Genomic DNA, 25741 nt, shown 5'->3' on the forward strand with positions numbered 1-25741 from the left:
AAAAAAAACCCAACAAATGGGTAAGAGGTAGGCTTCAGTTTATAGAATTTTGTACACCTCTCATGACAAGTACAGACTCTGCTTTTTACTCACAGCTTCAGTCAATTCCAGCTGATCTGGAGGTTTGACCACAGTCTTTGATGCTGGCCACTCATCCGCTCCTTCCCCAACTTCAGTGGATGTATCTTCATCCTAGCGCAGGAAAAGGAAGTCAATTTGAACACCAAGACTGTGGTTGGTTTGCTCACTCACACAGAGGCACTTCTGCATGCATGGTACAAAGAAGACCAGCATTTCCCTGTTCATCTCTGCATAAAAGAGACCAGATAACCCCAAATTTGCAAGTAGTTGGCAACAGTAGCTCAGTGGGTTAGAAGAGATACTGTCTGAAAATAATTCCTGGCCCATTATCAAATGGGAGTAATTCACAGAATCACAGAATTGTAGGAGTTGGAAGGGACCTCCAGAGATCATCGAGTCCAACCCCCAACAACAAAACTTAAGAAACTCCACTTGAATTTCAGTTTAAAAGTTGGCAATTGTTTCTTTTGACCACATAATAACCCAAATGACCCGTACTTTAACTAAAAGGCATAATTTCAATTCAATTGAAATTGAAACTTCAATTACTTCTTAAGTGTTATAATATAAGCTACACTTAGACATTAGATTAAGATACAAAGCTGCTAGGATGGGACTTCTGGATGAATGCTGTTTTCTTGCAAAGACCAGTAGGTCTGCATTCCTGCCATGGTGAGAGCTGCTCTCCTGGGGCTAGACTGGAGTTGGTATCATGATACAATATCATTAATAGGAAACGGATCACTGCAGGGATGAATTTCAATTACTGGTCATTAAAGATAAACTGCTAGAACACGAGGTTGCTGATTACAGTGTTTAACTGCTCAGCATAAAATTTCTCCCTCAGTTTGAAATGTGTAATGAGTTGTTTCAAAATAAATCAAACACTTTTTTAAATGCAGGTCTCTCCGGTCTATTAAACTGTATAGCCATATGGAGCTGTCAGTGAATACAGGGTGTAAGTGAAGGCTGTTTGCAAGACCTAGGAAAGCTATGCTATCAGCAGAGCAGCACAAAGGTAAAAAGCACGTGATGTGTAAAAGCACACAGTGCCTTGAAGTAACAGAGAATTTTGCATATGCCAGAAGCCAGGGAAATTCACAGGCTGCAACTTTTTTCTCCTAAAGGTAAAGGAAGCCAAAATGAAGCAAGCTGAAAGGAAGGTCAGGCTTCTCAATTCTCAAAAGACTATGAGGGCAAAACAGCTGTTTGTGATTTAATGCTACTCACATGAACACCTGCTTGTAGCACACTTTTCATACACAATTCAATGCCAGTTAGTTCAGAGCTGTTATTTTTCTAGTGACAAAGATAAAAATAGTGTTGGGTTTTCTGTGTTTTTTTTTCATTTTTTATTTGAAAATCAATACCTTTCCCTTTTAAGAGACTTAAAAAGGGGGGAAAAATAACAGGACTCTAATTTATTCTTAGAAGGCAAAAAGTTGTTTGTCACAAGGTCTGTTTAAAAGCATGTAAATTGTCCTTCCCCCATTCATACCAATGGTGATAAACCCATCTACATCAGCTTATGTTTTGTCTCTGTAAATGAAGAAGTAGATTAAGATTGTTATTCTAAGCACTTATCTGCCTGCCAGTGAAAGAATTGACAGGAGTTAAAAAGTCAAAAACTTAACAGTATTCTCCCTAATGCTTGTATTCCTACGTTAATAAACAAATCTGGAATGTGTTTTGAATTTTCTAACCAAAGCAGGCAGTTTTCTCATAGCCTTTGTCAGCTTATATTTTGGAATTTATATCATATACTTAAAAAAAAATTAGTTTTATTTTGCAGTTTACCAAAATTCTGCCTTTGTTTTAGCTTCCATTTCTATTCTACCTTGCTAGTGTAATTCCCTTCTCAGTGGAACCCCTTATTATTAAATCAATTGGAATGTTAATAGCGCCATAAAACAAGTCATTGCTCAGGCAGAATCTAGTTTGCATCTCATAGACAAAGAAAGAAAAATGATGTTTTAAAACTCCTGGATTTGTGAGCTTACCCGTTTTTTAGTTGAAGCCCCATAAAGCCTCGGTTGTACAGCCTTTCCTCCTGGAGGTCCATTTTGGTTCTGAAGTGAGAACAGACCCAACATAAAAATTTAAAACACTCTGTTCCCCAGTTTAACTGGAGTAGAATACAAACTTTAATGTGCTTGCTAAGGTTTGCTGCAGTGGTATTTTTCAAAAGCCAGATATACCAGTATTTTATTCTAAATGTTTTTCTGAATGAAAGGTAGTCACAAACAAAATATAAGACAAGTTCAACAGAATGGAGAAATGCGAGGCTCTGTCCTTAGCATGCCTTATGTGTGGTTCACACATGTCACACACACCAGGTTCTAGTGCCTCACTCAGATACACCAGGAAGACCACTCTCGCCCCAAATGCGTGCATGTCACAGTGAGGTCAGAGACAGAAGGTTAGCACCTACAGAGAGGAGATTACTGAAAAAAGCATTGAAAACTGATCAACAACTGGGAAGTTAACCACCAACAACCTTCTTGCATCACAGTGCATCACAGCAAAGAAAAAATTTAAGATAGGCTTTAAGGGGAACAATAAAACAACAAAAGCCTTATACTGTCATTCTAAAGAAGGTTGCCCAGAGGTTAAGAAAAAATGCAAGGACAGCAATGATAAAGATTTGTGAAGACTCTACAGAAAGCAGAAGAGGAAGGGAAAGATCCTTTTGAGAAGATGCTGGGAGACAGATTAGGTGAAGAACTCAGAAAGCAAAGAATGAAGCTAACCTATTTTAAAAGGAAAACTGATAAACAAAGGAGAAGACATCAGAGACTTTAACAAGAACAGTTTAAGGATGGACCCAGGTAACATCAGATGGGACTGGTGGGAAAAGCAGAGTTTCCCTTTGGAAAAACCATTTGATTTTGTCACATGGAAGAAAATACTAGAGAAGAAGGAATGAATACAGTGAGGTGGAGGGGTAAGCTCCCATGTGTTTATCATTTTTCTTTAGAAGAACATAACAGTGTACCTCTTAGCTAGCCAGGTACAGCTCCAAAAGTATTCAAAAGCAGGTATTTAAGATGCTGTCTCCAGGATGTCCTTTCAGCTCCAGTGGATTTTTGAACCTGAAATACTGTCCTTTTTGTTTCATGTAAGTGAACCTTTTTCTCCACAAAATTAATCAGGCACTTTGGAATCCATGCTGACTGTTAGCATGGACAACTGCCTACATGAAGGACTTGTACAAGCCTTGCTAACGGGAGCACAGATGTGTATATACAAAGAACCACTGCTCACTGTTAAAGCCTGCTAGTTGCTGTTTCCGTCTGGTTTTCCCAGTTCTCCAGCTGGAAAGCCTAGTTTTACATTATCTTTGGTTTGTCCCCTTTTCTGTATTTCTTATTGATAAGTTAAAAAGCATGAGATGCTACACAAATTCCTAGGCTCTTCTCATGATTCCTCTTTGTTATAAAGCATAAATATTCACTTCTGTTTCTTATTAAAAAATTAAGTACCTGTAATCACTTTCACACAGAATCTCCAAGTCTTATTTCTAAAGTCCCATTACTTATTGCGATGTGGCAAGACATTTCCAAGAAGGAAAATATTTTCAGACGAGAACAAAGGGGAGCAGAGATGAGAGACCATGACTTTCAGTGTTGTTTCCCATCATACAAGCTGTAAGAATGCTGTTACTAACAAGGTGCGATTATTTCCATTCCAGAAAATGTACACTAAAAGTGATGACAAATGAGCAGACTGATACTAATTTCTAAGCTTAGAAAATGTGCCTTACTTTGAAATATAAATTGTTATTAGTCGAATGGACACATACAAAAAGAAAAAATCAGAAAAAACAATTACATTTACTTTAAAACCCTCCGTGGGGTGATAGCAGAGCATAGCAGAGTGCCCAGAAGCCTTGGCATTACAGCCCCTATTATAACCATGGGATAACACAGACAGCCTGCTTCCCCCATGGTACTGCTCAGCAAGAGAGCATCCTGTTCTGCAAGGAAGATATTACATGCGAAATAGATATGATAAAGGCAACACAATTTAAAACAGAACTTCAGAGCAGAATGTTATTTAGATCTGAATCAAAAACAAACTCTTAATTCTAAAGAGGAAATAAAGCCTACTCACTATTACCCTTTGTAAATAAGCATTTAAAAGCATTTATCCAGCTGTAAAGGCATTGACACGGCAATCTGAGGGTAATTGGTTTTGGCAGTTGCACACATTTCAATTAACATACTCTAAAGAGCCACAAGTGAATAAATATCTGGAACCGTATTAAAGTCCAAAAGTGACATTGAAGAGAGCTGGGATTTGATTCCAGCGTGTGGAAGCAGCACAAACCCTACCCCATTCCCACACAGCTTAGAACTTTGCAGGACAGAGTGTGAGCTTAGGTATTAAAATGGCAGCAATAATCCAGCAGAGCACAGAAGTGAGGAACAATGTAGGACAATGCATAGCAGCACAACCCAAGGCTCTGTGAAAAAGGCACAAATCACCACTATAACAGGGCAGTCTGCAGGTCTTGGCTTCTTGCTGTCATTCTCCCACTCTCGCTTCTCTGAACTCCTCAGGTCAGGAATGTCCTTCCTGATGTGGCCATGCATGCTTGTTACTCAGCTCTGTAATATACGACTGTCATTACTAGCAATGTGTTCTGGGCTCTGTACTAGACTGCAGGTCCTCAGGACTGAAGCTGGTTGTCTGAACTCTTCCTGGCCTACCTGCAGCTTCGTTTTACTCACTTCAGCTGGGCAGCAATTTTTCTAATTGATCACAGGCCTATGGCTTGTCTGCTCTACTTTTATTTTTGTAAAGAACCATCCATGGTTTTACGACTGTAGCATAATGCAGAAGGAAAAAAAGGTCTGGTGCACAAAAGAAACCCTGGAAGCAGAGATATGGAACATGGCAAAGAGGAACACAAGCACAGGATGATTCATAATAGGGCACAGGATTGGCACTGGAGATTTCACAGCTGCAAACAGTTTACCTTTGATCAGCAGAAGAAATGCAGACCTGTCAGCCTGGGCAAAGATGGTTTTAGGGATAACAAAAGCAAACAAAGAAACAAAAACCCAGAATCATAGAATGGCTTAGGTTGAAAGGGGAATCTAACACTTGAAAAAAATCACATGTCAGATGCAATGTTGAACAACACACCGACAAAGGTGTGTTAGTTATCATAGAAAGAAACCTCAGTCGGGTCCTAGAGTGAGGAAGAAGAAACCATCAACATGGACGTCTTATCCTTCCCAGTGAAGGACCTAGATGCTAACATCTTGCCACCCTGTTCCCAAAGACCAATGATAGCAGAATGAAGCTATTGACCTCGGAACCTAAGGAGCAGAAGAGAGGCGAGTACTCCACCAGAAAAGGGACATAAAACTAATAAGCTTGCATGCAACAATTTTAACCTACATTATTATTACTGTTACGCACAGAAGTATTCTGACCATCCACGTGGTGCTGGGGCAGCTTGCTGGGGGCTCTACCAGCAGCTACACTGAGTTCCCTTCAGAAGGGGGCAAGAACACTACTGGCAGGACAGTTACTAACCACACCTCTAATCTCTGGTACTTTGAAACACAGAACACATCACCACCACCCCAAGTCCTAATATACCTCAGGATTACTTGGCTATCACACAAATACTTGGCTACATGCTACAGACACAGCTAACACAGAGACTAGTCTGGCAACAAGCAATCTGAATGTAGAATTTGTTGGATATACTGAATTGCAGGCACAGAATATTCCACAGAAGCTAATACAAAAAACAGAAGGCAGCATTCTGGAAGCAAACATCATTCTTGCAGGGGTGCGTGACAACAGCCCATGTTAGCAAAGTGCCTGAGGCAATGCAAGGTTCATGTCCAAGAACCTGAAATTGCTGCAATCCAGCTGGAAGGTGACACAGATAGAGGGATATGTGACGAGATGCTAAAATGTTGGTAATATTTGCCCCATGGAAGATGCACTAAAACTGACAGATCTCTTTAAAATGTTAAAAGAAGCAAGGTGAAGAACAAAATTAGGTCAGCCAAGAATAAAAAAACATTTTACATCACCTCCAATTCAGATAATAGCACAAAGTCTAGCTGTGCTAGTTGCTGGAAAAGACAGCCGTTTTCATTGGTGTGCCTGTGCTGGGTCCTTTTGTTAATTCTTTCACAAGCTCCAGCTTCCTGTAGATCTTCCCCAAACCAGCACACAGTTCTTCTTGCCACCAGAGCTCAGAATGATGATCACTGTTTCCTCATCATTCTGTTACTCCCTCAATGTGTTACACATAAGCTACTATTTAAACTGCAATCCTTTCGCACTGACAGCTCCTTCTCTCTTCTACACAACATAGTGTTTGTACAAGGGAAAGGTCACAAATACATTTGGACGTATAAATAATAAAGTAGAACTGTGAATCAGCATAATCAGATATTCACCAGCAAGGTGCTGATGACAGGGGCTGGCCTTCATATACACATCTCTAAAATTCAAGCACATCTTTGCTCTTATATAATGAGCTACAGAAGTGAAATAAGAAAGTTAGCATGCTATTTTATTAGGACCTCAAAGAGAAGTGCTCAGAAGCAAGAAAATGCAAGAATTAAGGTTGCTGGGGCAACCTTCAATTCATCCCATTGAGCACAAGTATGATACATGGCTTAATTGCATAATCACACACCTTTTTTTTATACTTTCCCTGCCTCACTTAAGCTCTCCCAGGTGCAGAATATGGACAGAGCTGAGACAATAAGTTGCTGTTAGTATTTTGGTTTATGTTGGTAAGCATCTAGTCGAACACTCAACAAAGAACACTTAAATCCAAATAGCTAAGTTTTAGCTAATTCTCCACAAATTGAAGACAGCCTTGCCACGGAAAACATCATAAGCCTTCATAAATCTTCTAATTAAACAATGTTAATAATAATTATTAAATTCCTTTAAATAATAATTATTAAATTCCATTCTAACTAACAAGAAGAAGAGTGTGAATATGTGGAATTTATATTAGGGAAAAAGAGACACTGTTGCTAGGGAAATCAGGAACAGGTAGGTGGGACAAAATAGTTGCAAGGAGTTTCTTACCTCCAGATCATCATCTTAACTCAGAGCACTGAGGGATGTGCTCTAATGCTCCACTGAAAAATGCCAAAGTGTGAACTCCTGCATGTTGAAAATGTTTCATTCTAATGAATCATCATCCTATGTTAAATAAATGGACAGATTATTCTAGTTCCCATGCTGAAAAGAAATAGCAGTGATAATACCTAAATTTAGGACATATATAAAACTCAGGCGACCGTTGCTTTCTGGAGCTTTCTTCCAGGAGGTGTTTCTGACGGCACCTAGAAATTCCTCCCTGAGTCAGATGTCAGATACACTGTAAGACAGGTCGACTGTGCTACGGCAAAGATACAGTAATCTAACAGGGTGATGCAGCTGAAGAGAAGAAACAGCTGAAAACTGATGCTTTAAATGCCACTTAATTTTCCTTTTCCTTGCTTCAGCTCCCTCTGCTGCAGACAAGCCAACAAGAGATGGAAACGGGCAGAATCAAGCCTTCAGCAGGAAGTTTTCCTGTTGCTGACCTCTCCAGAAAGCATTTCTAACTCTATTTTTAGGTTGAGTGCTTTGACTGTCTCCAAGCGAAATTATTCTAAATAATTTTAAGTATAAAATAAGAACATTATAATAAGAACAAGCAAATTATCACTTTCCAAGGGACACTGCTGTGTATCAAAGAAGCACTTTAAGGCTGGCATTTAGGAAAAGCTGTCCTATATTTGCATCTGCATTACAAACATGTAATGGCAGTTTTATGAAAGTTTTGCCCTCGACACCTTGGAATTAATGTACTTCTGCCTGGACAGAAAGAAAATAAAGAAACGTACACAACCATCCATTCACGTCTCATGGATCTTACTTATTCTATCCACAGCGATTATTACTCTCTCTTTCTGTTAGTGATGTGACAGCCGCCCATTGCTGATCCTAGACTCATCCACTGATTTTATTTTATATAAAATGGACAGAACAATGGGTACCTGCCTTCCTGATGAACAGCAAAAGGTCTGAAGCTTTTTATAAGTCATCTGGTTTCCAGACAGGTCTGTTTCCTTTTTAACAGACATTTTGTAAGGCCCTACTGCTTAGTTATTTCATCTTACACTGCATTAAACCTCTGAATTGTCAGTGGCAGTGCTGATGGTAAATAAATCATCCTGCTGTCAAAGAAAGAAGAGATTTACTCTCATGAGCAAGTGTTCATTTAATAACCAGGTCAAACCCTCCAGTCACAACTGCAGAAATCCTTCTGGAAAAATGTCTGTACCACTCACAAGCTGACCCAAGGCCTGCCCTGATTAATCAGGTAGGAGCCACAACCACGCCAGCATGAGCGCTCTCCTCCTGTCAGGACAAGGCTCCTCACTACCGCCTTTGCTGAGTGGTTCCTCCTTCCCCTTCACTTCAGCTTAGACCACCTCGTCCACACCAGCTCTTACAACTGGCCACCACACATACATAATAAGACGAGGAGGCAGGCACACCACTGTACAACAACTCCTTGAGTAACATGAAATTTCTCCTTGTTCTTAAAGAACAGAGTGGGTACAGCACACCTGGATTTGCAGATCCTGCCTAAAACACCAAAGAACTCAGCAGGGATGATGGAGTTTCTACAGAACTGAACTTAGTTCATATTAGGCAAATCTTCCAAAGGCTGCAAACTGATTACCTATTAATGGAAAGCCCATTGCGGAACACTGACAAACCCAGCCTAAATATTTTTTAAGATTTTAAAGAGATATGCTGGCAGCCTTTCTGCTCCCCACACCAACTGTTTTCAGAAGACAATCAGACTGCAAGGCTGAGCAATCACAGAACGCTCCTGTTAAGGTTACTTATCTTCCTGAGCATGGCCATCATCATTCCTGCTTCCTCTGGAGCTCAGCAAATAGGTTAGCAAGTCAAGGGAAAAAAAAGAACGGAATTCCTTGTAGGATTCTAAAGGAGAAGAGGGAGAGTCATTATAAGCAGTGGACTTGAATTTTCTGTAAAACTGTTTAATAATCTCCTGCTAGCTTTCTATTCTTGTTTTGAATATTAGCAGTCTCCATAGTAAAATACCACTTGGCAAAATGAGCAGATTAGTATGGCACGAAAACAAAGCCAAGGGAAGCAAAACGACTTGTGGCCTGCCCTGCAGCAGACATCCATTTACATCAGTAGGGATGCCAATTTAAGTGCTATTTGCCAAGACGTTTTAAAGTGACACCAAACAAAGTATTTATTTTATATTTCATGGATGGTTTCATGCATACCTAACAGCCAACAAGGACCTTAAAGGCTGTGCTTGCAGAAAGTATGTGTCTGCTGGCTGCATTTTGGGAGGGGGCCTCTCTGTCCCTCCTTGGCAACTTGCTGAGCAGCAAAAAAAAAGTTGCTGACACTGTCAGTGCGGACAAGCCAATGTGTCAAGAGTAAGGAGGAACGCCTTGCTGTCCCAATTCAGAACTTTTCTTAACAGAGCACAAGTTACCTCCCTCTGACAGCAGTGTTGACCCTTTGTGGCAATCTAGGCAATCTAGTTTTACCTACTGAAAATAAAAAGAGATGTATGCAGTGTCAGCTAAGAAACCATAGGCAAATCAGTGGGCTCAGCCATGGAAGAACGTAGCAGCACTGGGTACACTCCACTGCAGAAAGCAAGGATGAGCCACAAAATAAAGAACTGGAACTCTGGATCCAGCACAAGCAACGCCTTCTACAGCATACCTGACAACCATGTTTAAAATAACTGTTTTTATGAATCTTCAGCACACCAGGGACCATGCACAGGGCCAACAGATTGAAGTCCCATGCCTTACCAACAACTTTCTGCTAGCTCTTGTACATACCACACAAGGTTTGTATTTTTAAAACATTATACCTCAGAGTGTCCAGTATGTCATACTCAGGATCTCCTTTTCAAGAGAGCTGAGAACCTAATTCTTCCATCCATCTCAGCCTGATTAGAAACATTGTCCAATACCCTTCCATAATTCTGCACTTTCTCAAAATGCTGTGGGTCTTAATGGTATGTAACAAATTTCAGATCAGAAAGGAAGGATGTTAGTGAAGTACACAGAATACAAAAGTCTTATTATTTACAAAGCTGCACTGTAAACACATGGATTATATATTATATTATATACATTCTGGAATGCTTCTTATTAATATCCACAAACATACCAAAGCCTAATGATGCTTCTAATAAAGGTTCAAGTCACATCAAATGATTCATTTTAAATCCACTTCACTTCATCTACTGCCTTCATCTCTGACCTTCTGGCATATTTTCATCCAAGGATATGGGAGATTCCATTCAAAAATAAACAAAACAAGATCAGGTGGCTGGAGACTGAACCAAAGGCTGAAGTCACTAGGATGAACAGACAAAAGAATGAAATAAAGCAAGAAACTGATGTCAGAAGAGAGAGAAAATAAAAGACAGGCACAGAAGAAGGACAGGCAACCACCACCTAAAAGGGAAAAGAAGAAAAAGAATTGATTACAAAGCACTTGAAGAGCACACGGCCATGAAAAAGAAGGAGGGACTGGAAGTGACACATGACAAAGGAAAGAAACAGGTAATGTTCAGGTAACTACCTCAGGTTTGAGAACAATCTCAGGGAGAAAAATTTCAAAGGGAAAGCAGTCAGCAAAAAAATCCTGGGAGGCATAGCAGAACAAAGAAATACATAGAAAATAGATCAGAGGAATGAAAAGCACAGGGACAGGTGAAAAGACCATAGTGCTTAGAGGAGAATTTGCAATGAAAGAGACAAGAATGGAAAGACAGGAAATTATGCTCAGTAGAAAAAACATCATCTCATAGGCAAGTAGCTGGCTTGTTTCCTGCCTCACTATGAACATTAGCAGAGAGTAGGCGTGTGTCTGAGATAGAAGTGCATTTATTTTCAAAACAGATTTTCTTGGCAAGAATTGAGATCTAGACCTTCACTCACCAGTTAATTTTATAGTAGCCACCAGGCCACAGTAAATACAAATCAGGCCCTGACAGTGCAGCGAGTGGTGCAGAGGCACAGGCATCCCTGCCAGGACTCTCACTGCCCCTGTGACATGGGCTTGCTTTTAAATCGGTGGAAATGAGACAGAAGATTCTGGACTGCAAAGCCAAGTCGTGATCCACACAATTCCTCCAAGGCAAGAAAATTCTTGTAGATGAAAGTACGTGAAACAGCAGTCATATTTAACAAGCACAAGGCAAACGTAGGCAAGGAAATACAGGGCAGGTTAAAATTATTTTCTCTTCACTTATGGTAATGAAAGTTATGTGAGAAGCCAAAAATCCAGACTTTAAACAGTTCATGATGTTTCAAGCACATTAAAATGAACCGAACGCCTTTTCAGAACATTAATTAAGCTTTTCAAATAACATGTGAATGAATATCTAGACATTTAAAAATCCTTGAGATAAAGGTTACTGAAAATGATTGAAAATGCTTATATAGAAATTCTAAAGCTAAGAGAAACTGGAATTCAGTGCAAAATATTTAACCCCAAGTTTAGTTTATATCCTTATTATTATCACTGGGTTTTACAATCTTGCATAAACATCTTTATTATCAAGGACTGAATGCAGTCTTTGGTTCTGAATTCCAGTACTTTGTGAACTTTTTAAAGCCTTTGTAACTCAACAACTGTACTTCTTAGTAGAAGCATTACAAAAGTTACAGTGATCCTCTCTCTTGCTTTTTTCAGCCCCAAAGCCCAGAAGCCCTATAACCAGACGTGCAGAAAAAAAATGAAATGGCTCCAAAGACATCAAGCCTATAAAGAACCACTTAGGTAGTGGTTCTTAGTCCTCAGCTGCAGGAGCTGGCAGGTCCAATCTAGCTCTGCTACCTTTAGCTGACTCAAGCTTCTTGAATTGTATAGGTCTATGCAAACTATGTACAGTCATTGTGTAGACAAACTGTAGTACAGATCAGTCGCTCTTGGCTAAACAGAAGTTACTTGGCCATAAAGAGGACTACATGAGGAAAGACAAGCAATGGTTTCTGCTCCTTTGTTGTTGCATGTACCCTGAAAGAGCTGCTGCCCTCAGCGCTCAGATCACTGAAGCTTGTCTGGGGATTCCAGATACCATCTCACAGCTCTGAATACTTTCATCTGTCCCTCGTTCACCTTCACCTTTCCTTGTCAGTTACAGTTTGCTAGCAGACACTCTGGATTGAGGAAGCACGCTGCTTGTTCTGGGTCACTTCAGGATTACCTATGCTAATCCCTTTTTTACCCCTTAGAGATCAAATAATGTTGGGATTGATCAAAATCTATTAAGAAAAAGGTTTTACCTGCCAAATTGCCTCTTGATTTTAAGTCAAACACCTTGATACTACAGCAGTACATGAGATACAGGAGTGAAGGTACCTGAGCCCTTCCTCCCGCAAGGTGGAGTATGTGGGCAGCCTGCCATGCCAATGCAAAGCCTGAAGCATGCAGTAAGATCAATGGACGTACACTCACCCATACTGCTGACCCCAGAGCAGGGTTAGGTCCTTATCAGTTCAGAGACAATCTAATTTCATTGCCTGAACTGAGAGACCAAAGAGTAAAACAAAAAGAAACTGACAAAAGCTATGTACAATATGCTTTTTTTTTTTTTTTTTTTTTTTTTTTTTTTTTTTAATTTTTAAAAACAGATTTCAACATGCTAGTTCTGTCTTTGAAAGGATCTCAGTGTGGGAACATCTCATGTGCACTAAAACCTGACCCACAAGGGAACTCCATGCTGTTACAGCTCTGACGTGGCATGACATAATACCGCCTAGAAATCTGCTGCGATCTCACAGAACATAACATTGCGGTTGCACAGTGTGGGGTGCACAATCATAGCATGGCTGAGGTTGAAGGGGACCTTAAAGATCATCCAGTTCCAACTCCTATTTGTGGGCACTAAGTCAGGTTGCCCAGGGTGCCATCCATGCCAGCTCTGAATGCCTCCAAAGGATGGGGCACCCACAGCTTTTCTGGGCAACCTGTTTCAGTGCCTCACCTTTACCTCTGAGTAAAGAGTTTTCTCCTAACATCTAACCTAAGTTTCCTCTCTTTTAGTTTAAATTAATTCCTCCTTGTTCTAGCACTATTAGAATGTGTAAAAATTCAGTCTCCCTCATGCTTATAAGAATCACAGAATCACAGAATTGCAGGGGTTGGAAGGGACCTCCAGAGATCATCGAGTCCAACCCCCCTGCCAAAGCAGGTTCCCTACAGCAGGTCGCACAGTTAGGTGTCCAGGTGAGACTTGAACACCTCCAGAGAAGGAGACTCCACCACCTCCCTGGGCAGCCTGTTCCAGTGCTCCGTCACCTCACTGTAAAGAAGTTCTTGCACACATTTGTGTGGAACTTCCTATGCTGCAGCTTATGTCCATTTTCACTTGTCCTGTCTCCACGTACCACTGAAAAGAGACTGGCCTCACTGGCCTTGGCAAAGGATCATTTGGTGAAGTGTATAAAGGGGTCGACAACCGCACCAAGGAGGTGGTTGCTATCAAGATTATTGATCTGGAGGAGGCTGAGAATGAAACTGAGGACATTCAGCAAGAGATTGCAGTGCTCAGCCAGTGTGACAGTCCCTACATCACCCAGTATTATGGCTCCTACTTGAAGGGCACCAAGCTGTGGGCAATCATGGAGTACCTGGGAGGAGGTTCAGCCTTGGATTTGCTAAAGCCAGGGCCCTTGGAAGAGACTTACATAAGCTTTCTTCAAGCTGGAAGACCATGGTGAGGTCTTCCCAGAGCCTTCTCCTCTCCTGTTTAGACAAGGGCAGCTCTCTCAATCTTTCTTCATAGAACAGGTGCTCCAGCCCTCAGATCATCTTCATGGCCTCCCTCTGGATCCACTCCAACAGCTCTGCATTCTTCCTGTACTGGTGGCCCCAGATCTAGATGCAGTACTCCAGATGGGGCCTCATGAGAGCAGAGTAGAGGGGAGCAATCACCTCCCTCTCCCTGCTGGCTACTCCTTTTTTGGTGCAATTCAGGATATTGTTGGCCTTCCGGCCCACAAGCACACACTGCTGGCTCATGTCCAGCTTTTCATTCATTTGGGCCCTCGAGTCTTTCTCCACAGGGCTGCTCAAAATGTGTTCTTCTTCCAGTCTGTATTCATATCTGAGATTGTGCCAACCCAAGTGCAACTCATTGCACTTGGCCTTGTTGAATCCCTTTAGGTACTCATGGGTCCACTTTTTGGCCCTGCTCAGGACCCTCTGGATGGTGGTCTTTTCTTTTGTTTTGTCAACTGCACCACTCAGCTTGGTGCCATCAATAAACTTGCTGAGTACACTTAATCCCATGGCCATTGGCAAAGATGTTGAAGAGCACCAACTGCAAGATGAACCCCAGGGGGACACCACTCATTCCACCTGGACATTGAGCCAATGGTCTCTTGCTGTGACCATCCAACCAATCCTTTATCCATTAAATAGACCACCCTTCAAATCTCTCCAGTTTGGAGATAACAAGGTGGCAGGGGACCACGTCAAAGGCTTTGCACAAGTCCAGGTAGACCACATCAGTTGCCTTTGTCCACTGATGCCATCACTTCATCACTGAAAGCCACCAGACAGGCCAGCCATGACCTTCCCTTAGGGATGCTGTGATGGCTGTCTCAGATCACCTCCTTGAATGAAGAGATTGGCAATACACAGAAATACCAGTGAAAGTGCAGGTGTCAGAGAGATGATGAAGGGCCCATCCTCTAAGAGAGACCTGGGCCTGTAGAAGAGAAGGCTGAGGCAGGATCTGTTCATAAATATCTGAAGTGTGAGTGTCCAGAGGACGGGGCTGGGCTCGTTTTGGTGGTGCCCAGTGACAGGACAGGGACAACAGGCACACACAGGAAGTTCCCTAGGAATAGTGAGGGTGACATGGTACAGGAACGGGCTGCCCTGGCTGTGGAGTCTCCATCTCTGGAGACAGTCAAACCCACCTGCGTGCTTTCTACCGCACCCCAGTGTAGGGAACCTGCGGTAGCGGTCAGCAGTGATGTCACCGCTGCGCCATCCCACGCGAGGCCGCGCCGCCGCGCTACGAATCCCCCCGTGGACGGGCCCTTACCTGCCGCTGCCTGTCGCCCGCCTTAGCCGGCATAGCTCTGCGCACGGCTACGCCTCACGGCCACCACGCGCCTCTAACCGCCGCCGGCTGACCGGAAGTTGATAGCGGCAGCCATGGCAACGCGCCGGAAGCGGCCGCGGGACCGTTTCCAACCTTTCCCCGCTTCTGGAGACGCGGAGCGGTTACGTTCCGGAGGGCGGGGCCGGGCCCGGATGCTCTCGTCCCGGGGCCACGCCTCTTCAAATATGCAAAGACGAGGGCGGGGCGTCGGAGCCGGACCCGGAAGCGGTGCGGCTGAGTCACCGCGGCAGCGAGCGGCGGCGGCGATGAGGCAGCAGCCGCGCAGGGCGGCGGCGGCGGCAGTATCGGCAGCGGCAGCATCCTGAGGAGCCGAGCAGCCCGGCAGCGCGAGGAGCCCCGCGACCTTCCCGCCCGCCCCCGCCGCCACCATGATGGAGGAGATAGACCGGTTCCAGGTGCCCGCCGTGCGCGCCGAGATGCAGCCGCTGGTGAGGGGCGGGCGGGGCCGCGCCGTGCCCGGGAGCCGCCGCCGCTTCGCCTCAATGCGAGGGGGTGGGAAACGGCAGCGGAGGGGGGGGGCGGGCAGTGCCGGGGGGGCCGTTATGTAACGGCCATACCTCGGCGGCCGGCCGGGCGGGTGCTGCTGTGTCACGGCGGGGGGTGAGGGAACGGCGGGGAGGAGCGCTCCGTCGGGAGAGCTGCGCTCGCGTAAAGTTGTGCATCTCAAAATAAAGCCTGTGCGGGTGTGAGTTGGTTTTATTCTATTTTTCCTCACGCCGAGGGATGTCTTTGTGCTGGGTGGTTTTTGTTTTATTTTTTTTTTTTTTGTTTTCTTTTCTTTTTTTTTTTTTTTTTTTTTTCTCTCTTTCATTCCGGGATGTTTTGCGCTTTGATTGTGCTCAGGCGGTGAGCGAGCGGCGGAGACATGGGCACAATGGGTGCCTGCGCCTCGGGGAAACGCCGCTCCGCGCCTGGAGGGCTCGCTGTGCTGTGTGCTGTCCTGTGCTTTCCACCCACACCCCCCCCCGCACCGCCGGGATGCTGATTCCCTTTGGCACCTGGATGAGCCAATTCCATCCTTGTGGTGCGGGATGGGATGTTTGGAGAGCTGAAAGAGCCTTCACGAGATACGTGTGCAGATCCTCCTGATAGCAGGTGAGGGTGGGTCACTAGCAGGTCGCAATTAGCGTTTAGGATGCTTTCTGAGGCTGCTGGAACATCGGAGTGCTGGCAGCTTGGTGTTGGTGTATCTTGGTCTCTTGTTGCAGCTAAGCACCGAGAACAAAGCAAGTGCCTTGTGAACAGAAGGACCCTTCCTGTGAAGGTCTACAAACTTCTGACTGCTAAGAAAAATGCATTCCTTGTAGTGGGTCTTGACACGTTTTGAATGTATTTTTAGTTTTGTTTCTTTTTGTGACTATTGTTTGGTTCTTTAGCTGTAGCTTTCATGGCGGGGAAGAAAACTGTGCAAAGTGGGCTTGCTGCATGCCCTACTTTGTCCAGCAGAAGATATGGCAAGGCTGCTCCTTATTATTCCTGTTGCTGTGACAGTGAGAAGCTTTGGTAAATCTGCTGGCAGGCCAAAACAAAAACAACAAATACAAACAAATAAACAAAACAACCTACAAGCAGAGAAACAAACAAATGAAAAAAACACCTCTTAAACATTTTCTAAAACATTTGCAATTTTCTACACCCAGCAAAAACAGGAGAAGGTAGGATGGCATATCATGCATCAGTGATGGTAAGTTTAACTACGTTTCCTTCCCTTCTTCGGCAATCAGCAATTTGGAAAATGCCACAAAGAGATTTTACATATTTTTAGAAATTACTCCAAAGCCACATTCAAACAGGTTTTCTTCCTGTTCTTCAGAATTTCAGTTGACTTCTAAATGATGGTGTTTATAGTGAACGCTGATGTCTGTGATGGTCAGCTGCAGTGAGTGGGTGCTGTGAGATTCTTCCATGTGCCTGGAAATGCTGGCAATAGCAGCTCAGACACATGACATACAAAGCATTTTCTGCTTCGTAGCTCCTGGGTGGTACCTTGCAAGCAAGGATTGTTTCTTGTGAGAAACAGGAAGTTTGGAATTTGGCTGTAGTTTGCTATAGTAGTTTGCTTGGGCAACTGAGCTCTGCCCATGCTGCTGCTTCATTGTATGGTGGTTACTTCTTATGCCATTCCTCTTTATGCTTTAAAGTACAGAGTAACCTCTGCATCTCAGTCCAATTTAAAGGATGAAGATGTCTGACGGTATTTTCTGCATCTAAAGGGTTCAAGTAGAGCTAGTTTTCCAGATCTGACCTGAAAGCCAGGTTTCTTCAGAATTAGGAAATATATACAGCTGGTAAATGCTTAGGGAAAACTGTGTTTGAATATAGTCTGAAGCCTTTCCAAGCCCATGGAATGTCCAAACCTTCCCCTGATACGTTATTGATCGGGGTGACAGTGTTGATAAATTTGGTGAAAACATTTCCATGTTTTTTACTGTTTGGTTTTTTAGCTTCTAGCATTTGCACTGGGGAAGAAACCCATCTATTCAAGCTGATGTGCACTTATCGCATACCCTACTTGTTGAGTGTATCTTTGTCAAGCAAAGGCACAGTGTCCTTCCTGGGAGATGCTCAGAAGTCTTCTGGGCAGCTGTCTTTAGGGGTCTCTGCCCAAGGTGAGGCTTGGGCCAGGTGGCCTCCAGAGGTCCTGGAGTCTCAACCTCAGTCTCTGCAGTTCCCCTGACCTTCCTTCAGTTGCAGTGATGTGAAGCCATGAAGCAGTCATTCCCTTCCCCCTTTTCAGTTTGTCTGAATAAGCATTGCTGAGTCACACAAATTGTCTTGATTCTGCTTCAGTCCTTCAAATGTTTTATGGGAAGTGCTGTACTCTAATGCCAACCTGAGGAAAAGTGCAGTGCAGGTCTTAATGAGGCAGAGTTGTTGCAGATAGATGGGCAGGACGGCTGACAGACCCTGACTAAATGTTGCTAGTTCATAGGATCAGGTCATGCCCAGTGTTTCACATCTTTGCAAGACAGATTACTCCGCATATTTTGATTTTGTCGTACTACGTTCCATGAGAATAGGATGGTCCTGATTCCAGATTCCTGTCTTGGAGGCTGGTGGCTCTTGGCTTCCACCTCCAAAACAGCTGTGTCTTCAAATTAATAGAAAATTAATATACCTGGGGTCTTGTTTACTTCTAACACTTCAGTATCACGTCTGATTTATCATCATGATGTAAGCTCAACTGTGGAAACTCTGTTCCAATTATTTTCTCTTTCACAGAATCACCAAGGTTGCAAAAGACCTCCAAGGTGATCCACTCCAGCCATCCATCTACCACCAGTATTCTTCCACTAAACCATGTCCCTTAATACAACGTCTAAACATTTCTTGAATACAGATCTGATCTCTGTCTGGTCACAATCCTTCTGTGCTCACAAAAAAGAGCTCCCCAGTAGCTGCTGGGTAGCAAGTTATTTTCAGATAAGAACAGTTTCCAGCATGGCTGAGATGTGTAATGTGGTGAGGCCTCAAACTCAGTATTTCTGCAGCACTCACACAGTGAGGATGATGTGGAGGAAGAGCATTAAAGAGCTCTGAAATAGGAATGAGGAAGCGTGGAATTATTTGTAGGCCTACCTTACATGCTTTCCTTGTGATTTTATAAGCGCTTTGTGTGCTGTAGGCTAAACTCTTGCAAAATGCTTATTCTTCTTGTTAAAATGAAACGTACTGAGCAAAATGCAGTGGGATTACATGTTGGATTCTGCTATGTGGAGACCTTCCCAAACTGGCTGGTGTATGATAGCAAACTGATGGTACTGGATTGGACATCACTCTTGCAGTTGCTGTTCTTAGCATGAAAACACAAGAGTAAAAGTGCAAAAGGTCATCACTATGACTTTTCCTTAAAGTAAGCACCTGCCAAAGCACAGCAGCTTCAGAGGAGATTTTCTGCCAACTGCTGAGACTTTGGCTTCATTTGTGAAAATGGTACCTGAAAGACAATATTTTAATTTCCCAGTTCTCTTGAAATCTCCCAGTTCACTTGGAAAATGGAACCTCTCTTCAGACAAATTGGGCTAATGGTTCTTATATGTTGTTCTGAACTGTTATGGCCTGGTTGGTTTCCTGGGCTGGCAGCTTGAGTTCTGATTACTGATGTAACCAAAGGATTTTTATTAACCACATCCTGCAGCAACACTGTTGGCTTTCCAACCAAAATGCCAAATCTGTGCTGATCCTGGAGGTGTAAAATTTCCAGGACATTTAAAGATAGAGAAATTGTGTTTCTACATTGTTTTTTTTTTTTTTTCCCCTGAAAGTCCAAACCAAAAGCAGAAAAGAAAAGAATTGTCCAATTTTTTTTTTTTTTTAATTCTTAATTTTTCAAGAATGAGCTATAATTTTAGCCGACAGATATTCAGTGTTTCATGTCCCTATTAAATGTGTTCTTAGTTTTTGGTAATATTGACTATCTCCTGCCAGGGAAGTTATGCTGTGTATTAAGGTCTTTTTTTTTTTTCCTTCCAGCTGGAAATAGAAAAGCAAGAGTTACTAATAAGCAAAATGAAAGGTTATACCTGTAGGGCTTAGGAATAGTACGTTAATGTAACATTAGGTCTCCAGTGCAGCTAGACAAGAAACTCATCTTTTTAGAAGGAAAAGCCTTCTAAAATGAAAATGTCATTCCTATGTATATTCACTGTAACGTAGCCAGGGGCTTACACAGCTATATGTTTTGTAAATGCCTGCAGTACGTGATGCTTATAATGGCCCATTACTATGAGTCCTGAAATAGAAATATTCCAGAGGAGCTGCTTTTAGTTACGCAACCTGTTTTGATGTGCTGCAGTGTCATTTATAGCAGTAGTTTTAAAAACAATCTCCCTGAGTACTTTTGTTCCGTTGTGGTTGTTCCCACGTATTGTATCAGGCCTGTAGTGTGTAGGTATAGGACCAATTTCGTTCTTCCCCCAAGCCAAGGAAAAACTGGAGCAGTCATTCTAGCGCCAGCTCTCAGGCGGCTGCTGTGAGGGTGACCTGTTGGGGTGCACGAGCTCCGACTCTCTGGGCTTCTTCTTTTCCATTGCTTTGCACGAACTTTCAAATGCAGTTGTTCTGTCAGTCAGGTTGGGAGATCCTATTCTGAGTGAAGTGTTAAAGGAGAGGTGCTTTGAACTTAACTGAGAATTAAACTTGCACAATCTCTTGGGATTCTTCCATACCTCCCAGGAGCTCATTATCTGTAGCTTGATATTAATATCTACTGTGACACCATCTTCTGGTGCAGAAATTGGTGTATATTCTCTCAAGCAGTAGTAATGTCAGGTCAGTAAGGAATCAGTCAAGATGAGCACATTTCCAGGGCAAGAGAGGAAATGCCTTTACTTCTGCAGCTTTCATCCAAAGAAAGCTCTCAGCTCACCATGGGGCTGTAGAGCACGTGTGTCCTTGCTGGATCTGTGTCGTCCTTGCTGTCAAACTGAAGACTGAACTTGAGAAGAAGACATGAGGGGACCTCATCAGTGCCTTTGCTGTGGGTAGGAGGTGAAGTGGGGAGCTGGCTGAAGGCACAGCTGGGAGTCAGTCACAGTGGTGTGCCTGTTTTCTTCCAGACATTTTAAGACCTTGGCTGGAGCAATTGTCTTTCTGCTTCTATGCAGATCAATTTCCTGTCACTTTCCACAGTCACTCTGTCAAAATGTGTCTACACTTTCCCCTCGTGTTGCACACACCATGCATCTTCTGTGAAGCTTTGCATCATTTTGGTTATAAGGTCCCAGCAGAATTATTCTGTACCTGTCACTGAAATTGACGTCTTAGTAGATGCAGCCACTCGCAACTAGTAAATCAATCAGTTCCAGCTCTAACCCTGTGTAGACTTCCTGACCATTATTCTTTCTGAGATTTAAATTGTAATCTTATTTGGTGAATGGTGCCCCTTTTTGAGCATACAATAAAAAGCAACCATTTTCTTCTCAGCTTTGACCCTGGAGACAGTGAGCTGCAGTAAATGAAATTGTAGGTGGAAATTTTCTTCAGTTTTGAAGAGAAGAAACTTCTGGGGAATCTGCTTGGCTTTGGGAAATATCCACCATCAATTCACAGGATTGCAAATCTCATTGCTTCTTTGGGAAGAAATGCTCTCTTAAGTACATTTGGCATATTCTGGTATGTCTTCATTGCTTTTACTAAACGAGTGGCAAAGACCTCTTAGTTGTGGACTAAGATAAGTTTGTCATTTTCAGTAGTAAAGCTGAGGGTCAGAAGCACTTGAGAAGACTACTGACACTCTTAAAGACACGTTAGAGAAATGCAGTTTCTTCACCCTACTGTGCAAGACCTTATTTGCTGTCCCAAAGGGAAAATGGAGAGCATTTTTTCTTATGTCTTAAAGCTGTTCAGTAGTACTGGCTAGCTGTCTAGTGAAGATGTATCTTCTGCCTGCGAGCAGATTATTTTGCTAGAGCATTTTAAAGTTCTTCCCTGAGCTTAGTAAGTTCCACTGCGTATCTGCATCTTTATTGCAGAGGTTGTCAAGCTATCTGTCTGGAGTTGGTGGACAAAACACCTAACAAAGCTGTAAGGTAGGTCAAGTCCTCAGACAATAGCTGCCACGTAACTGGTGTTGAAAACAGCACTATGTGCCTGCTGCACCACAGCCTTTAGATTTGGTGTGCTGCAGGGAAGAACATTGTTCTAGACTTTCTCATCATTTATCTGGAAATCACCTTGCTTGCACACCTCTCTGAAGTTCTTACAGAAAAGGATGTTTTATCTTTTCTGTCTTGCTTTTGTTTTTTGGTGTTCAGACCATCAGACAGGAATCCTTTCTGCATGAGCATGATACAATGTCTTGTCTCATGCTTGTCTGACACTGTTTCTCTTGGTATCTTTTCAGTATCCTTCTTGATAAGATTCATTAATACAAGCAGCTGACCTTTTGGATCTGTAGTGTTCAGTCTAATAAATCCTACAGACAGTCTCTTTTCCTAAGAATCCAGCACAGCAGTGGTGTTCTAATGGTCATCATTTCTCTCTGTCTTATGCATTTTACTGATTACATGGGAATGTAGGTTGGTGATTTAGTATACTTGTATCTAATAAATTAATGATTTACTATGTCTTGTCTGAGGTTTTGTTTGGCTGCAGCCCTCAGTGTAAGCAAATCTCTGTCTTGGTGTCAAAGACAAGACCCTTCTGTGTTTTGAGCCAAGCTAGTTCCAGGAACACAGCTTCTTGGAGCATCTCAGAGCATGCAGGTTTGATTTCTGTTAAAGGAGGAGATTAGGGGATTCAGATCCGCTCCTGTGTATTCTACAATCTCTCCTGAATTGCTAGCTGAGTTCTTGACAGATATGGTTATTGCTGTCTTGCTCTGATATGGTGTGAGATGATCTTTGAGGTCTTAAAACAAACAAAAAGCTCTACAGGAGTTACTCAAGTCCAGTAAACCCAGTCTGCTGCTTGAAGTGCTACTGATATTGATAGACTACTGAACAAGATACACAGGAACCTAATGATGATGTTCAGTTATTCAGAGAATGTTCACTTTCTTTATGGGTAGGGCAGTTCTGTAAGCCAAGTCCTAATGTTTGTGGCTGTGGTTAGAAACCTCTAAATGTTGTCAGTGCTCTGTTTTCAGGATAAAGGCACTGGTTGATGCAGTAGAGAAATCTACCACTTAAGTATTCACGGGGTGAAATATTCTCAACAATTTGATTCCAGGGTTTAAGTTTTAATCTGAAACTTGTCTTGTGGTTAGTTGTTGCAAGAAGCTTGAGCTGAGGTAAAAAACAACTTTCAAAATTGTTTCTGAAGTCTACAGAAGCTGGACATCCAAGGAACTGTCTGAACAGACTGACCTGAGAAACAGAAGAGCGGTCTGCATTGCACAGAATGCTTTAATTGAGGGAAAAAAAAAGTAGAAATGTTCCTTCATTGCTTGCAGAGCTTTTGCCTTGCCGGATCATGTGACTGATGCTTCTAAAAACAATGCACTCTTGTGTGAGAAAACGTGATTTTCTTGTCATCCACATGCATGTGATGCAAATAGAAGAAACACTGTCTTTAATGGCTGAAGCATTTTCTCCAGCCACAAACCAGGGCTTCTGCAGATGTCACTGTTGGCTGGGGCAGAGAGAGGGGCCCATGGTGATCACACTGGTGGAGTGCAGGTTCACCCCTAGTGAAATGGCTTGTTTGTAATAGGGGTCTTGGGTGTGGAGCAACGCATAGTGTTCCTGTGACAGTATCTTGAGACAAACTGTGCAATAGGGGAATTAGGTGTACTCTAATCTTGAGATCTTGTGATTTAAGCTGAGATTAACAAAAGTCTATCAAGAGTGGAAGTGAAGAAGTTTTTATATGGCTGCACGAGTGACAAATGTGTAACAAATATTTAACAGGATCCAACTGGTACAGAAGCAGCAGGAAAAGCTTATTTTAAGTTTAGGATTCCTGACCTCTAGACAGTCTTGAGCAGAATTGTGAAATAATACAGGGAAAGATTTAACCTTTGCTCCTTCTCCCCACCAACCTCTTTCAGGTTGGTAGTCTGTCTAGATCTCTGGAATCTTCCTTCCTCTTTATATAAGGAAATAACTTCGAATAGCCATCCCAACAATTGCTGCTAGAATGGCATCTTTGCAGCTTTAAAGATGGAAGTCACCGATCCTGTGTGAAAAAACTGCGCTTCACATAGGGTTGCTTATACCTGATAAACCTTGGAGAAACTGCTAGCTAATGTGATCCACTTTCCGTAAATCTGTTTGTCAGAAGTAGAGTTTAGATATAGTTTTTGTTACTACCCTAAAATTGAGGGGGTTGTATACGACATGGGAAGTACAACACTTCCTGAAAATATGTTATGACATTTGCACTAACATTTATCTGCCAGAAGTTGCTACTCTGCGTTGTTAATGCAGAGCCTGAAGGTATCATCTAGTATTCTTTAAAGCACTAATGATTTCTCTTTTGCTCCAGTGGGATGAAAAGATACACTACTCCTTTTTGACTATTCCAGCAGAGCCTAACTATTCAGTGGATGTGCTTTAGCCAACGTGCCACAAAAGTTTCTTCATGATACAAGAATATCTTGTAGCTCCTGAAAAAAAAATAGGGCAAAGTCATTGTGAAAACAACTGAGATGATCCATGCTGTGCATGTAAGAATTATTATAAAGAGATTATCTGGTTATGGGAGAATGCTTCATTTGGATTATTTCACCACGTGTAATTTATAATCCATGCCTTCACAAAAAAAAGTTTCCTTGTGCTGCAGTGGCATGTGTCAGATGAGCTATTACTAGCAGTAAGGTTCTGTATTTGCAACATTGAATTTTTTTAAGATTAAGCTCTGAATTTGAGGAAAAAGTTATTCAGGTAGGAATTGAGCCAGCAAAAAAAAAAAAAAAAAAGTGTGTCCCAGTAGGTTTACTGGTAGGACACTTAAGGAATCTGCAGATGCTTTTGTTTTGATTTGCAGAGGTGTGAAGCTTGCTGCTTGCTTTGTGGCTGTAGGCCGTACTTGGTTTGACAGTGTAGTATGTATGTGTACATATATGTCACATATGTGTTTATGTACTTAAACACTGCTCAGTAACTAGGACTCTGCTAGTTGATCAGTCTAGGTGTAAGAATGAGGGTGTATGTGCTGGTGTTGCCGAGAGACCAGGTCTGTTACTCTGCTCTGTAAACTAGGAGTCCATGATAGATGTAGATTTGAACAGTACCAAAGATTTCCCTTCTTTGTCCACAAAATTAATACTTAGGGCAGTATTTAGTACAACGTTCCTGTATGGCGGGGCTGACTGGAGGAGCTAGTGGCTAATACCACAACAAAAGCATGCCTGGAGAGACTCAAAATGCTTCTGCTGACATGAGAGATATGAGTTTGGTGGTGATTTACTTACTTCACTTACATTTCTGTGGCTCTATGATTCTGTATGAGAAAAAAGTTTTTTTTTTGTTTTTTTTTTGTTTTTTTTTTGGTAGGCCATGGCAGTTCAACAATGGCTGTGATGCTAAGTGACGATGGATGATTTTGCTGTGATGGACAGGGAAACCCATGTTAAGCTGCCTTTTTTTTTTTTTTTTTTTTTTGGAAGCTTCTCAGCTTCCAAATCTGCACCTGGCTATGAATTTATTCTTGACTGCAGTAAGTCCTGTTATCTTAAGCAACCACTCTTTATCATTTTGAGGGTCAAACACTTCACTTTGATTTCTGTGTTGTCTTTTGTGAAACAGTACAGAATTATAGGACATGCTGTGAGTTTTTAATAGGTTCATAGGAACACAAAATCAAGTTCTGATGCGCTTCCTTGATACTGCTTCTTTCAGGGCCAGTTGCTTTGTGATGCTGGGTTTGTTGGGTTTTTTTGTGTTTTTTTTTTTTTCATTTGTTTGTTTTGGGGGGGATGGGAGATTTTCAAATGACCAATGAAGTCCAGTTTGTTTTATTAATAAGTAATGGGAGAAACGATGCTTCTTACTGCAAGTATTCTTCATTGGCATG

General features: G+C 42.4%; 2 protein-coding genes across 4 annotated transcripts in view; one reads left to right on the plus strand and one right to left on the minus strand.

The window, feature by feature from the left end:
- DNAI1 (dynein axonemal intermediate chain 1) overlaps nt 1-15290 on the minus strand; it is a 137250-nt gene extending 121960 nt beyond the window's left edge. Inside the window, exons 1-3 of the mRNA XM_042862363.1 lie at nt 15203-15290; nt 2082-2150; nt 94-192 (exon numbers count right to left, since the gene is read on the minus strand). Coding sequence (XP_042718297.1) covers nt 94-192; nt 2082-2150; nt 15203-15235 — 201 coding nt within the window. The 5' untranslated portion in view covers nt 15236-15290. The remainder of the gene's footprint in view (nt 1-93; nt 193-2081; nt 2151-15202) is intronic.
- A 321-nt stretch (nt 15291-15611) lies between these two features.
- FAM219A (family with sequence similarity 219 member A) overlaps nt 15612-25741 on the plus strand; it is an 87674-nt gene continuing 77544 nt past the window's right edge. For 2 of the 3 annotated variants that reach the window (XM_042862377.1, XM_042862378.1), the window contains exon 1: nt 15612-15711. In XM_042862377.1, coding sequence (XP_042718311.1) covers nt 15652-15711 — 60 coding nt within the window. In that variant the 5' untranslated portion in view covers nt 15612-15651. The remainder of the gene's footprint in view (nt 15712-25741) is intronic. The other variant, XM_042862379.1, reaches the window with a different exon arrangement.

Source organism: Lagopus leucura, unplaced genomic scaffold (genome assembly GCF_019238085.1).
Source record: "Lagopus leucura isolate 7727_CA_CO unplaced genomic scaffold, USGS_WTPT01 Super-Scaffold_650, whole genome shotgun sequence".
Lineage (NCBI taxonomy): Eukaryota > Metazoa > Chordata > Aves > Galliformes > Phasianidae > Lagopus > Lagopus leucura.